General features: G+C 39.6%; 1 protein-coding gene across 7 annotated transcripts in view; it reads left to right on the top strand.

The window, feature by feature from the left end:
- Window positions 1-14,756, top strand: part of MEIS2 (Meis homeobox 2) — a 171,910-nt gene that overhangs the window by 5,164 nt on the left and 151,990 nt on the right. For all 7 annotated transcript variants that reach the window (XR_014693993.1, XR_014693994.1, XM_084522349.1 and 4 more), the window contains exons 6-7: window positions 573-722; window positions 10,886-11,000. Coding sequence is in view for 5 of the 7 variants with exons in the window: in XM_084522349.1 (XP_084378475.1) it covers window positions 573-722; window positions 10,886-11,000 (265 nt within the window). In the remaining 2 variants the exon portion in view is untranslated. The remainder of the gene's footprint in view (window positions 1-572; window positions 723-10,885; window positions 11,001-14,756) is intronic.

Here is a 14,756-nt window from a genome sequence, read left to right as displayed (position 1 = left end):
AGCAAAAAGCCAAAGGAAAGCCCTCCCGCTCCTCTGCAGCTCTGGCAGGCTTGCTAACCCCAAACAGGCAGTAAATGTTTGCAAGAGGCAGGGGGCCCCTGCTCGGCCTGGGAGAGGGGGGGCTATGCCCTGCCCGGGACGGCCGTTCCCAGCCCCTCGGCAGCTCGTCCTCAAGCTGCTGGCCCGAGGCACCGAGCCGTGGGCGACCAGCATCACCCCGCATGGCCCCGCTGCTGTCTCGGGCGAGGAGCGGTGCCCGTCTGCTGCGGTCCCCACGCACCGCCGGGGGCCGCGACCCCGGGGCCGGAGCTGCCCCCGGGCCGGCTGGCCCTCCGCAAGCCACGCTGAGCCCCCTCGCTCTCTCTCGCTCTCTCTAACTTGTTGCTGCAGCGAGTCTCAAGAGAATAATATGCGCTGCAACAATTTCTCTATTGTTTCCTCGCCTTCGACTATTGTGCTCCTTAATTAGAGTTACTCGTGGAGTAGATCAGAGTGTTGCTCTTGCTACCAGAAAGAATTGCAAGCCGATATTTCGCCATTATTGATGCTATTATTCTTGTTACCTCCTTCAGGTTCATGAATTGTGCGATAACTTCTGCCATCGGTACATTAGTTGTTTGAAAGGAAAAATGCCAATAGACCTCGTTATTGATGAAAGGGATGGCAGCTCCAAATCAGACCACGAAGAACTCTCAGGATCTTCCACAAATTTAGCCGACCATGTAAGTTCTTTTGATTTCTTTATGGCACTTTCTAAGACTTTTAACCTATTTAGAGGACCTGTACCTGATTTCACTGTTTTGTGGCTGCTGTCTACTAGTGCTGTTCCTACCTTTTGCAAATTCGGTTCCCACCTTAAACTCCACCCACCCCACCCTCCCCCCCGATTTGCAAAGTTGTGAAAATGCAAAAGGTTCCTTCTGTTTCCATCTGTAAAGCAGCGGGTTTGCATCGGTTTGTAAAGTTTCCTGGTCTGGGCGACTCGAGGAGCTAGCAAACTGTCGTTTTGATGTGGTGATCGGTGCTTTTTCTTCTTCTTTGCCAACTCTGTAATCAATGCAGCAAGGCAAGGAAACAGAGACAAGAAAGTTAGGGAGAAAGTTTGCTGATTTCCTCCCCCCTCCCCTCTCGTGGGGATGACAAGTGATGAGAATTATTGGCAATACTACATTGCATTAAAAAAAAGGGGGTTAGCACATTAGAGTTTCCAATGCTCGTGCTTTATAGCAACTTATTGTCAGAATATGGACTTATTGCCAAACGCCTGAAGCATCTTCATAATAAAAGACAGTAACCTTGATGAAGCAATTATTAACAATGTATTACAGAAAGCTGGAGAGAATTATGATTGAGTAACCGTAGGTTAGCGGTTGATTTTAACACTTTAAGAGTTGGTGAATTAGTGTTATGTGTGTGGGACTGAACGTTGGTGTGCGTGGTAAGGAGAGTGTCTTTGTTTTTCCGGGTTTTGGAGCAGCTCTGGTGACACTTAAAAATATGTAGACGCAGAGAGACTTCGGGATGTGAAGGAAAAGGCTGCAGCTGGTACCGCAGGAAAGGGAACGAATAGCTATGGTTAAAAAGAGTGGGTGTGAACTCTAGTTTATTTATAGGAGCACATCCCTGGGGGGAACGGGGGTTTACACAGTTTTAGGTTCAATTGAATTCATAATCTAAATGATACAGTCTAATATTTTAGCGGTTGAAATATTAATTTAACACCCGGTGTGAAGTTAACCATGCTTTCTGCACAGGCGCCTGCCCTTATTTCCTAGTGTGTTAAGAAGAGTAGCTTTAAGCCCAGGGAGAATGAGCTTTCTAGGAGCTTTTGTTTCCTTTCAAAACATGTTGTTTCTATGTGTATTTGATAATTACATTAGACCTGGACTGAAGCTGGACTAGACTGGGAGATAAAATAATAATAAATTCTCCTAAATGCCCCCCTCCTGGTATTGCCTAGTTCCAGAGCCCTGAAAGTATTTTTGGACCCAAGCCTTAGCTTTCATTTTCTCATTTGTGTGAAGTAAACATTGTAGGACAAGATTTCTGTGATGTTTTGCGTTTGAAATCTCTTATTATGAGGGGAAAAAAAATATAGGCAGTGGTTCCTGAAAGTTTCCCTGCTTATCAGGTATCTCACATGTAGATAATAAACTCCATGAAGCATGACGTTATTTCCAAAATATTTGTTTTATGGCATTTTACAACCCTAAATTCGTGTGCATAAGTATTATGGGGGAGTACTAAAAAAAAGAAATTTAAATGAGTGGCACCTCAAAAGATATTGGGTCATTGTGTCTAATTCAGAGCAATAGAGAGAAAAAAAAAAAAAAAAAAAAAAAAGTACATGTTTTTCCAGTACAGTTTCTTTACAAGAGTGCGTTTCAAGTGGAAGTGTAGAAATGGAGCATGCTTATGTTTATATTGAAGAGATTAGATAAACTAGCCTGTTTAGGGTTCTGGCAGATGGCGAATGCTCAAGCCAATTTGCTGTGCTCCATTATAATATTTAAATTCACGCACAATGATAGGACAAGGGTGGAGGAGGTTAGCATTTTGATAATTTGATAACTATTATCTTCCCTAAGAAGAATCTCCTCTTGTTTTTGTGGCCCAAAAAACAAACTCAAATAAATATGACAACCCATTTATCTTGCACCCGTTAGGGTTTACCACTTCATTGGGTATTATAATTTAAAGCCTTTTATTTCCTGGAGATTTAAGCTATAACATTTTTACTTTAGCCCCCTGCTATTTGTTTTGAAAGGAAGCAATAATTTGTGCAACCAGAACACCAACTGGGAAATGAAGAGTTGTATCACATAGTTACATTTTATTCATGCGTTTTGGGAAATGTGTCTCCTTATTGGATTTTATATATATATATATATATATATATATATATATATATATATATATATATATACAGATCAGCTTGTTTTCCCAACAAAACTTTAACACTCTTTTATAGCTTAGTCAAACTACTGTGTATGTACACGTCTATGTTTACATTGTACAAGGTTGGAGCAGGAAGAAATCCACTTTTATATATAAAGTAAGAAACGTTTTTAAAATTGCTAATATAAACATGCAGGGGTATCAAAAAATGAGCCATCATTTGTGAGCATCTACCTGAAAATGTAATAGTTCAAGCATGCAAATTTGTCCAGTTTGACTCTCCAGGTTTACTTTTTCATTTGCTTTGATATGCATATTTAATATACAGCCCCAGGCTAAATCTCATTTGGTGAAAGTTGGTGCAGGGGTGATGATGAGCCACTTCAGAAGGACAGAGACAGCATGTTGTTTCCTCTGTTTTATGTATTGGCCCTCTATTCTGATCCAGGGGTCTTCCCCTCATGGTTTTATTTGCACATGAAATACTAGGAGCAGTTCAGCTGATTGGCTATGAATAATGATAGCCAAAAAGAAGTGTAGTTTAATTTGTTGTGTGCCAGGGTTTCTCTTGTGGAGGTGACAGTTTGTGACAGCTGTTTGACACCCCCAAAATCCATACACCTCTGTTCTTACTAAGTGGTATAAAGCTACACCCTGTGTGTTGTGTTTTCTGTGAATGCAAGGGGTGGTGACAATGACAGTGGCAGAGCGGAACTAGGAGCTAATGCAGCTCCCATTTTCATTCCTTGGCTAGACCTGAAAATGTACCATTAGGAAAAGTAACAAAAAGAACTGTGGGATTAGCCAGTATTTACCATAGGACTTTAAATGGGACACCAAGATACTGTGTTTCCCCTTTCACAATCTACTGCTGTAGTATTTATATAACTAAACTGGAAACCAAAAGCAAAATCAACAAAGGAATGAATTCTTCAGAGGTATACCTGTGCTGTAAAATGGAGACAGCTGTAAGCGGTTGTGCTATATGTGTTTGGTAATAAACGTGTATATCGAATTTTATTTTAGTACACTATTAACTGTTATGTAATACAGTAAGTGTAAGGGGTCCAGGGACTTGGTAGATCAAATAGTACAGCACTGGCCACAAGAAGCTGAAACTTTTGTTATTACTCTGCTGTGTTTAGTAAATATAACAGCCCATAATTAGTGTTTGAATTTTTAACACCCTCATATTTTTTTATTGCTCTGAGGTATTAGCTGTAGATGGGAAGAAGGTAATTACAGCTATGCCCTGGCTGAACCAGATCAGTAAGAAAAGAAAAGAAAAAAAAAAAAAAAAAAAAAAAAAGAAAGAAAAAGGAAAGAAACCCTTCCAGCTGCAGTTCAAGTTGAGTTTCCCAGCACAGACAATTTATTATTGTTCAATATAAACATGCTGGGTCCTATCCTGCATTCTGTGTTCAGCTTAAAATATCTGTTGAGATTGCCAGTAAATCTAATTTTTCTTTTTTTCCAGCTGCTCAAATCTGAAAAAAGTAATGCTTGTAAAATTTGGAGAATTTAAAACTTTTCCCAGCATACGATAATATTTTTTACTTTATTTACATTTGTTTTGTACCTGGCCTCTCCTGGTACCATACAATTCTATCGTTAGTGCAAACCTACTTTGAAGCCTTGAAATTTCCCGATAGAAATTTATGGCTCTCCTTCCACTGGCTGTCATGGGAGCAGGATCAGGGCCTCAGTCTTCTTGATATTTGTTTATATGTTATAGTCAATTTGCAGCTGAGAGGTAATAATATACAGATCATAATTCGTAAAAGATAATTAAAAATGGATAGAAATATACATACATCTAGTTGTTGTTGTTTTTTGTTGTTGTTGTTGTTTTTTTTTAAAAAAGAACTGTTGACAGATCAGAAATCTGATGCCTCAGCTGTAGAAGAAAAATATTAGTTTGGATATTAAACCTTTCAGTTCTCAAATGAGGAGATACTTGTATTTTGTACTTTTGGACATCCAGACATTTTGTATTTCTTTAATACTTTTTATTGAAGAATGGCCTGTGCAAGTTCCTGACATCTTGCGGATGAGCAGAAATAAAAATATGTTAATATATATATATATAGGTTCCAGCTATATAATTAAACCTTTAGGTAAGATTTCACTGAGGAAGTAGCTACTGGCCTGGTGCTGCATTCCCTAGGTACTGCAACCCTGATGGATGCAAGTGGGAGTGTTGAGTATGCCAGAAATCAGACCCCAGAGGTGCTCTTCTTGTCTGTAGTGGGTCAGAAGGGAAACTAAGGAGTTAAGGATCTAACTGGAGGGAAAAAAAAAAAAAAAAAAAAAAAAAAAAGCTAACTTTTTTCTTTCATAACCAAATTTCTCAGTGTGTAGTTTAAGATTTAAGATGTTACTGTAGTCCCCGTGTTTTCTGAAGGAGCAAGGAGCATCAGGAAGGTTCCAAGACTGTAGGAAATACAGTGTATCTTCTCTTTCTGATGGGCAGTGCTAGGCCAAGTAACCAGCCAGCTCACATTTGGGTATTCTAATTTTAATTTTAATCTGGGTTCTCTCAATTTGAAATGACATTGTATTTCACTGTCTATTTGATGTTGGTGTTCCCTCTTTGGTTTGAGTTGTCTATCACTCTAGATGAAGTGTAGCCACACAGAATGACATAGAAGGACAATTAAAAAAAAAAAAAAAAAAAAAAAGGTAATTTTTCAAGTCTTGGTTCTTTTTACTGACAGGTGGATTACATGTCTGATTTCAATCTTAATTGAAAAATACAAAGCATGTAGCTTTTAAGTGTTGCCACATTCTAGGAGTGTCAAAAAATCCTCTTGATACTTTACTCAAATGCAAAGTCAAGGGACAAGAATGTCAAAATTAAAAATTGTACATATGTAGATATGTACACAAATATCTGAGAGACCAAAATACTTTGTGTTTTGTTTCACTCATGTAATTCTCATACAAATTAGTCAAAAATCATAGTAAAAGAGCATCTGCAAGAAAATATACCTCAGTAATATCAGGAGAAGTCTTTTTAAAAAACATACATAATTGGAGTTTTTCATGGCTCATTTAATTATTGTAAGTTCCTTTATGTAATAAGTTTTTTATTGCCACATTCCACAGCAGTCTTTAAGGTATCATCCTGAACTTAATACATCCAAAACATGTACATGCACAGATGTACACACATGCACGCACACAAATGCATAGGCATGGATGTGTATGACTTTATGCACCTGGTATAGTACACCATCTTTTGAAATACCATGGTACATAGAGACAGACTTTTGTGGTATCAGTCACATCAGTAGTTACATTGTGTTTACAGGTGTTACTTGTACAAGGCAAGCAGGATTTGGCTTGTATTTGAGGGGAAGAATGCCACCCAAGTCAGTAGTTCTGTTCAGTTTTGTGTTTGAAAAATTAATTTACAGGAGCAACCTCTAGACCTTCGATTCCAACTCTCCTGAGTGAGTCCTACAGCTATTGTGGTTTCTTTCAGGAAAGTAGGTTGTGCTTTATTTGTTCACGCAAGATAAATTGTTTTGTCCACTTCATCTGATAAAATATAAGGGACTGATTCTGTTATGGCTATATACTCAAAACTTCAGTTAACCTCTGTGAGCCAAATTCTGCTCAGCTTACTCACATGGATATCATCTGGCCTGATAAATTTGACTTCCTAGTTACAAATAAGAAGCAAATTCCTTATGGTTAATTGAGTCTTTAATATCACCATAAAAAACAGTGTGAGATCAGAATGAGCCCCAGTGTACACTCTATGTATGCTCACAAAAAAACTCACCAGACTTTGCCCAGTGGTAATTCTGGGCATACAGTGTAAGAATTGCAATTTGACTGAAGGTTGTCCTCTATCAAATCTCTCCATTACATCTCTGTTCAAGAAATCCTGTAGCAGTGAAAAACTCTTACAGTTTCCACCAGATTTGTAGCATCGACAAAAGAGTAACACATCAGATTTGCTTTGTATACCAAGAGACTCTTGTCCTTTCTGTTGCTCTTTTCTAGATTTAGCAAAATTCGATGGTGGTGTTAAATCAATTATTATTTTTTTTTTTTTAACTTTCAAGGGAAAAAACACTGGCAAAATTGTGTTTTCTTGGTAAGGCTGTGTGTGTAAATGAGAAACAGTGGATAGCAGCGGAGTGATCTCCTGTGGCCCTGCTAGTACAAGCTTTCCCCATATTGTCTCCTGCTTTTATATTAATTACAACTTGCATTATCAGCTGCGAGTCTGTAGCCCAGCAAATAGAAAATACTGCCCCTGGAGACCTAGCTTCTTGTATCTATTTTCCATCTCCTTCTATTGTGTTCTACTCAGTATTCACTGCTTTTCTCCTGGTAACACTGCTCTTTAACACAATTAGGTAAGAGCAAGAGGAGCACCATATTTGACTCCCATTTATTAAAACTACTGGGAATAGCTACATGTGTGTTGTTTACATTCTATGGTATACGGCATTAGTTTAGGTCATATGTGTGTGAAAATTTTATGGTATGCACACAAACACAAAACAGGCAATTGCATTTTAGCAGGCAACATCCACACTCTTTGGTGTGTTTCATGCTTCTGTAATGTATATTACTAAACCTTGCAGGAAAACATATAAAGCCATGCAAATGGTTTGTGTAATTCATTTATAGCTATCTGTTTTTTTTTTTTTCTCTCTTTCTCTCTCTCTCTTTTTTTTTTTTTTTTAAACTTATGATTAGGCATTTGGCCAAGAAGTTTTTCTTGAGGGATGCAAAGATGGAAACAGTTTAGGGCAAAAAAAAAGAGAAGTTCACTGATGCATACAATGATCTTAGCCCAATGAAAAAGAATGCTGCCTTTTAAGAGGTTGTAAACTCCACCCCAAGAATTATTTGACATTTTTTATGATATTAAAACATGGCTATTTCCATCACTTTTAGATTCTTCCAACATTCTAATGTTGCCTCTTGTAAATGCCCCATCCTTCCCCATTGGATATTTCTATTCTTCAAAAAAATACTGCTAAATTGCTTCCTCAAGAAAATTGTGTCACAAGAAATATGTTGAATTTCCAATCAATCCACCCTGTCTTTCCAAAACTGGATGTACAAGCTGAGGTCAAGAACAACTCAGCCTGGTAGAGACAGCAAGTGTTTTCAGCTGCAGGAAGTTTTATTTACCGATCCTTTCCAAATCATTACATTTTTGAAACAGAAAGGCCGGCCTAAGCTTTTGAAATGCTGTATGATAGGTTTTGGATGGCATTTGCCTTAAAACATAGCTGAGGTGTTACCAGTTAATTATTGTAATTTTTGTATGTGTGATAAGGAGCTCCAACAGCAGCCAGCTTAAGAGAGCCTGGAGTGCATAAAATTAACATAACTCGCTGTGTTCCCTGAAAAGTTTAGCCTAGGTGAACATGTTGCAATTATTACATTTTCTAAAAGAAGGTTCCAGCCTGGTGTTGTTGGAGGGCTAAACTCATGCTATGCTATTGTTTCTTTCCTTTTTCATGTATTTCTTCTAGCTCTTTATCTGATTACCATCCGGCAAACAGCTGACGCTAAGAGGCTGCAGAGGGCTGAAGAGCTCCTGTCTGCTGTTTGCCTTCAGCTTGAAGCTATTTGAGTGGCTTCCTAACTCGGAGATAAAAAGAGGAGCTCATAGGCACAACTGTGTTTTAATCGAGGCTGTAAAGAGACTTGCTCAGTTTTTGCATTTTATTTCTAGCTGAACTTTTTGTTAACCTTATTTTCAACTGCACTTTTTTTTTTTTTTTTTTTTTAAATAACATCTGGGCTTCCTGAACTTTCAAGACTTCTCTTCTTTCTTTTTCTGTTTCTTTCCACCTGACTCTGTAAAATGATGGTAAAATGATACACTTTTTAAATGAAATTGTGAGGGCTTACAGTATTAATCGTGATCCTGGAGACCTAATTAATATAACAATCTCAATGAATATAAAACCTTGTGATTATTATTGCTATTATTTTTCTGTTGTTGCTTTTTGTGAGAAAAGTAGATCGGTCTTATAGGTTTTGGAAGGGTGGTGGTTTTGTACTGTAAATGCTATAGTGCTGTCAATTGTGCTGATAGCTTAGGTGAATTTAAGATCACGGACTGTCTTCTGTTCCGCTTATGTCTTCCTGCTGTGGAGCCACATACATGCATGCATGTGTGTGTTTGTGTAAGGTGAAGGGGATTTGGATACTTCTTACCCTTTGGTCACCTAGGGCTTTACTCACAGCCTTTTGAAGTCAGGGGATCTTCCCTTTGTCTCTGCTGTGATCCGGGTCAGGCCCGTTAGATTTATGTTACTGGGTTTTGTAGCAAGACATTATTTGGCAGTTCTATTTTACGTTGCTATAGAGCATGTGGTACTAATCAGTTCTAGGAGATTACTTTGAGATGTTTCAATATATATTTTGAGACCTGATTCCAATAACACTTACACTGAATTTTACAATGGGTAAATCAGTTGATTTTGTTGAACTTATTCCTACTACACGTTGGGGTAGATGAGGTCAGAATTGGTCCTGCTCAGAGAATTCATCAGTACTCTTCATTTGCTGCTCTTAGGATCTCCTCATGCTTTCATAGCCCAGTGTTATTTCATAATGCAGATGTAAGACACAATCAAACCTAATGGGTAATATTGGGGTTGGGCTGGGGGTTGAGAGAGTTGGATTGGAGGTCAGGAGGTATTTTTTGTTTGTTTCGGTTTGGGATTATTATAGTGTGCTTGATTTAAGTTGTCACATACAGGTGACGATTAATGCAGGTCCAGGCCCTAGTCTGATCTGTTTCATGTGTTCTTGCTCTCCTTTTCTGCCAGAGGAAATTCCATCTCTTGCCTGCCTTCATGTGGTGCTGATAAAGCTCTTCCTGTACAGTAGAATTCCTGTTTTCCTTTAAGCAACAGCAGGGTATTGGGAATGATCAGGAAAGGGGAGGAGGACAGGCGGAGAATACACTCAACAAAGTAGCACTAAACTATAACATTAACTTTTCCTCACTTATCCCTTTAAATAGCAGCTTCTCACTCTAGGAGAGTCAATACTCAATAAATTAGAAAGCTAGCATGAATGATGTGACTAAAGTACAGTGGTTGAGGTCTTACTTAGCCAAGTTTTGCAAACTTTGTACATCTGTCTTATGTGTTCTCTTTTGTTGTGTTTTATGCATAGCAATGTAGAAAGAATTACATAAAAATCACTGTACGTGTTATTTTATGTAATCACCTGGTGGTTATTCTTGACAATACTCGTAAGCAAACTGTTAGAGTGATACAGCTAGAAAGTCTTTTGAAATGTGTCATATCAATGTGTGTGTGTGTGTGTTGAGGGGGTGGGGAGTAGAAACATCTTCCCATTAAAATGGTTTTTCAGAAGTAGTTTGCTTCTTCCCCACAACTTTGCATTTGCTTGAAGTTTTTTCCACCACTCAGACTAGTGAGAAAGAGGGTAGGGTGAGAGGGCATGTTTCTCTCCCATGTGCATTCTCTACTTTTTGAAACAGCTTCCCTCCTCTTCCTCTCCCCTCCCATCTCTCACCAGTCTACAAAAACAAAGTATGGGGAGGTAGTTTATAGGCCAGCGAGCCCAATCCTCATGTGAACACCTAGTATCATAAACTGTGCAGGTCAGTTGATGTTTTCCCCCCAGCCCCCTGTTGCTCATTAAGAAACATATACATTTTTTCCCATCAAATATTCTTCTGCAGTGCTATTAAAACAATTAAATCCAGATAACTCTTTGGAAAGTTTAAATAAATAAATAAATAAAAATCTGTCCTTTATTTTACCAAATAAATCTTTGTACCTCCTCTGTTTGTCTTTGCTAAAGAATTATTACACTGTGCAAACAGTATCAGTGTTTGGCACATTTCACAAATGCTAATGTGTATACTTTTCCCCCCTCCTCCCCTCTTCTCCCGGTTTTCTTTCTGTTCTTCATTTGCTATTGGAATGGGAACTGTGGAAAAAATTCCTTGGCACTCTGACACCAGAATCCTTCATCTTGGAGAGACCATGATGATGCAACCTCAACGCACTCGGCAGGCACACCGGGGCCCTCCAGTGGGGGCCATGCTTCCCAGAGTGGAGACAACAGCAGCGAGCAAGGTAAAAGGTCAAACTTTCCCTGTGCAAAGTAGGCATGACTAAAATAACTCCAGCTTTTTTTATTATATCAGTACATCTGCCTTAGAGTAAACATGGAGTGGCAGACTTGCAGTATAATCAGCTGTAACTTAGGGAGATGGTATTTCCTTTTCTTAACCCACTTAGCTACATTTTATTATTATTTCAAAGTGAAATATCTAATCTTCAAACAAGCTTTATAATAACAATTGATTAGTTCTGCCAATTCCTTTACAAATTTGGTTATCTACAGTTTATTTTTGTGTGGTGTAAGTAAATATAATGACATACTCTCCGGCTGTGATGCAGTTTTTTGAGCTGAGTTATAAATGGAGAATTTAACCTGTAGTTTTAGTTAGGGAAAAGATTCCTATATGAAGTTATCATCAAGCCACTAAATTAATATGAAGTAGATGCAAAACCCAAATTAGACAGAAGAACATTTCTTGCAATGTTTACTTGCTTCTACAGACTCATTTCTGCTTCTGAAAATCTTAGTTCAGAATGATAAATAGAGATGTACCTGAACCACAAAACCTTTGTTATATCTATGCGGTGAAGCCCTTCTCTCTGTTTCAGGAGGTTTGATTATTGTTTTATTTTTTTTGTGTGTTTTATTTCCTACTGCATTGCACCTTGTGTGTGGTCATCTGCATCCATGCTGAGTGAGTGTCAAAGGCTGTCATCTTGATATGATTGCGTTTTACACTCACCTGTTAGAAGTGTAAGTGGCTCCAGAAGGTATGAGACTCAAACCTCAAGTGCTAAAGAGTAGGGTAAAGATGGTCTACTACCACTCTTGGAACCTGACTCAGAATTATGATTTTTAAGAGCAAAGTTTATGGTAAGCTCCATTCTTGTTTCTCTTTGTTGTCATGCTATGCCTCAGCTAGCAAGTGCGACACTACCTTTATTATGCCTTGTGATATGCTCCCTCCACCTTCTGCATCTGCAATGTTTTGCCACTGCTTTTTCCCTCACTTGGTGGTTACATGTACCCAGCACAGCCAAATGACAAACCCGTGATCCAGCTAGCCATGCAGGATCCCAGACTGGGCAGCTGAGCAGCCTTCAAGGCTACTTACTGCTTCTGCTGTTGGCTTCACGCTGCAGGGAGCTTCCGCCGCAGAACATGGCTTGGTGCCACGCTGAGCCGGCTGAGCTGGTGCGCCATTTCACATCTCTCACATGGCCGCTGCCTGGCACGGAGCTGGAGCCTCTCCTCTTTCTCACGGTCTGGTGTCCCACCCCCTGTGGCTCTAGCAACCTGCAAAGTTTGTCTCTGGTGTAGCAGTTTGGGTTTGTCTCCTATTTGTACGACTTGTTTATGCAGTAGTAGTCTCTGCTGCCATGGCACAGGGCATGATCTGTGTCCAACATGAGTCACTCAGGACTTTTCTGTGTGCCTGACACAAGGTCCAGCATGAACTCTTGCAGTTCAGTGGCTCCTGAAAGGGAGAGCCTGACTAATAATCAACAAATCAGCATTACAGCTGGCCATAGGCTTTACTGTTGATGAAGCGTTTACACTTTGTACTATGGTTAGGATATTTGACATAGCAGAAGATCGTTTATGTACTTAAAAATGATTCTTCTGAGTCACCTGTGACTGTGTTCATTCCACCCTTAGGTAAGAAATTTGTTCAGCCCTATATCTCTACTCTGTCCCAGCAAACCTTATAAACTGAAAGTGTTCCTTCATCAAGCTATACTTGATGTAAAGGAATCCCTTGGAGTGACATCCAGGGATCTTGCATTTCATTAGACAGTCTGATCTTTTGCCATGTAAGTCAGAGTACAGGGGAAATATTCCTAAGCATGAGAAAAAACAGTTGATTACAACTATGTGACCTTCCCATTGGAAACTGAGGTTCCTGGCAATATATAGGACTTAAACCTGTTATGCTTACATCTGCAGAAGATGAACGGTTGCTGAAGGGCCAAATCTGTCACCAGTGTTGCCTGGTCTAGCAGAGTGAAACATTGCTCATATGCTTCCCTTTGTACTCAGTTGGGCCTTTTAAAAGGAAGCAGTCGTCCAGTGGCAAATCAGCATTCCTCTCAGCTGCTGGCAGCTGAAAGATGTATGATCGTACAGTGCAGGCAAAATTCCCATTGGAGACAGCTTTGGATTGTTCTTCCTCCCTCAACCCTGGGAAAGACTAGAAAGAGGGAGGCCTAGTGCAGAGATCTGTATTGAATTTTCCCTACAGTTCCTTGAGGGGGGCAGGGTCTACTTTATCACTGCTGAACTGTCAGGGAATCTGTCTCAGCCACTCCTAAGGCTGGTGGAATGCCCTCTTGGGCTGTTCTGGTGTAGTTACTTGTTTGGGTCAGCTTGGTTCCCCTGTAGTTTCATTAAGACCTTCCTCCAGTGTTGTATTCCACTTGCCCCAGAGGATTTATTGGGAGTGGGAGCTCAGTAATGAGTCTTAGGTTATATTAGCAACCTTTGGGCTTTTCCACTGATGCCTGGTGGCAGCAGAGATTGATTCAACTAGACTCAGTCTCTTCTGGCTCTTGGGAGCTCTCTTTCCATGTGTCTCTGCTTTTGCCTTAAGTCTATGACATACAGCTCATGATTTTTAGGAGATGGAAGTGAGACGGGTGAGTGATGACATTACTTCATGCGGAGAAAGTCAGCAAAAACAGATCTATTACATAAAATAATCTATCCATAATTCCTGAAGTTGGAACCAAAAAAAGCTGTAGGCGTTTTGGCTGCTCATGGAGGACAGTTTCTTCATGACAATGCATGACTGCCATTCTGGCACCATAAGGGTTAATTTAGTCAATGTTTGATATCAGAAACACTGGCATTGACAGGGTTTAGGAAAAGGCCTTCAGGCAGTAAATGTTGAAAGATTATCCTAATTTTATTAGTGGTGAATATCTATGTTGTTCTTAACATGTCACCTCACTTGTTCAAGAGAAAACTAAGCTATACAACATATTGATCATCTAACAAACCTAAGTACTAGTGACCTGTAATCTACCAAGCATTTATTGACTTTACCCCAGTTCAGATCCACAAATGCAGATCAATGCCATGTAATAATATTTTAGAGATCAGTAATTATGCAGTAGGTATGATTCTCTTTCCCCCTGTCCTGGAAAGAGTTAAATATATCCAATAATAAAAATAAAATACTCTAAACATCTTACAGAGGAGAAAAAGGAGAAGCTGATTTAATGGTCTAATGAGGCCATCTTCCAGAGACTTGTTTTGTGTAGGGCTTGCTTTGACCTTTCGCTTTGCTCAGGAGCCCAACGCTTCATTTTTCACATTCTTGCAATTACGTTAACGCTTCAAGCATTTCTGACTCCAAGTCAGCTAGCAACACCAGGCATAACTCAACACTGTGAGTTTTTCTCCTCTCTGTAGATTCATTAACAGGTCACCGGGGTCCCAACTGAAATTTAAAACTGACTGGTTCTGTTGGGTTAGCTGAGTTATAGCAAGGGAGATGGCAGGAAAGGGGCTGAGAGCAGGGGAGGAGAGAGAGAAGACCCAGGGGTTTTTGTTGCGGAATATATGTGTGAAAACCCTAAGCGGAAGATTAAAAGGTGTGTGCAGCTTTATCGTCCACCCTCTCCTTTGGGGGGGGAGGGAGAGAGGAAACAGATCTGAAAGGCTTTCGGGGTATTGTGTTTTCCTGATTCTCTGTGAGACAAAGTGAAAAAGGCCCTTACACGCAAGGCTAAATGACTTCTAGAGTTCTGCATCAGTTTGTACCA

This window comes from Aythya ferina (assembly GCF_964211825.1).
Source record: "Aythya ferina genome assembly, chromosome: 5".
Taxonomy (NCBI): domain Eukaryota; kingdom Metazoa; phylum Chordata; class Aves; order Anseriformes; family Anatidae; genus Aythya; species Aythya ferina.
The sequence above is the reverse complement of the archived record's forward strand: the minus strand, read 5'-3'. Positions and strand labels throughout refer to the sequence as shown.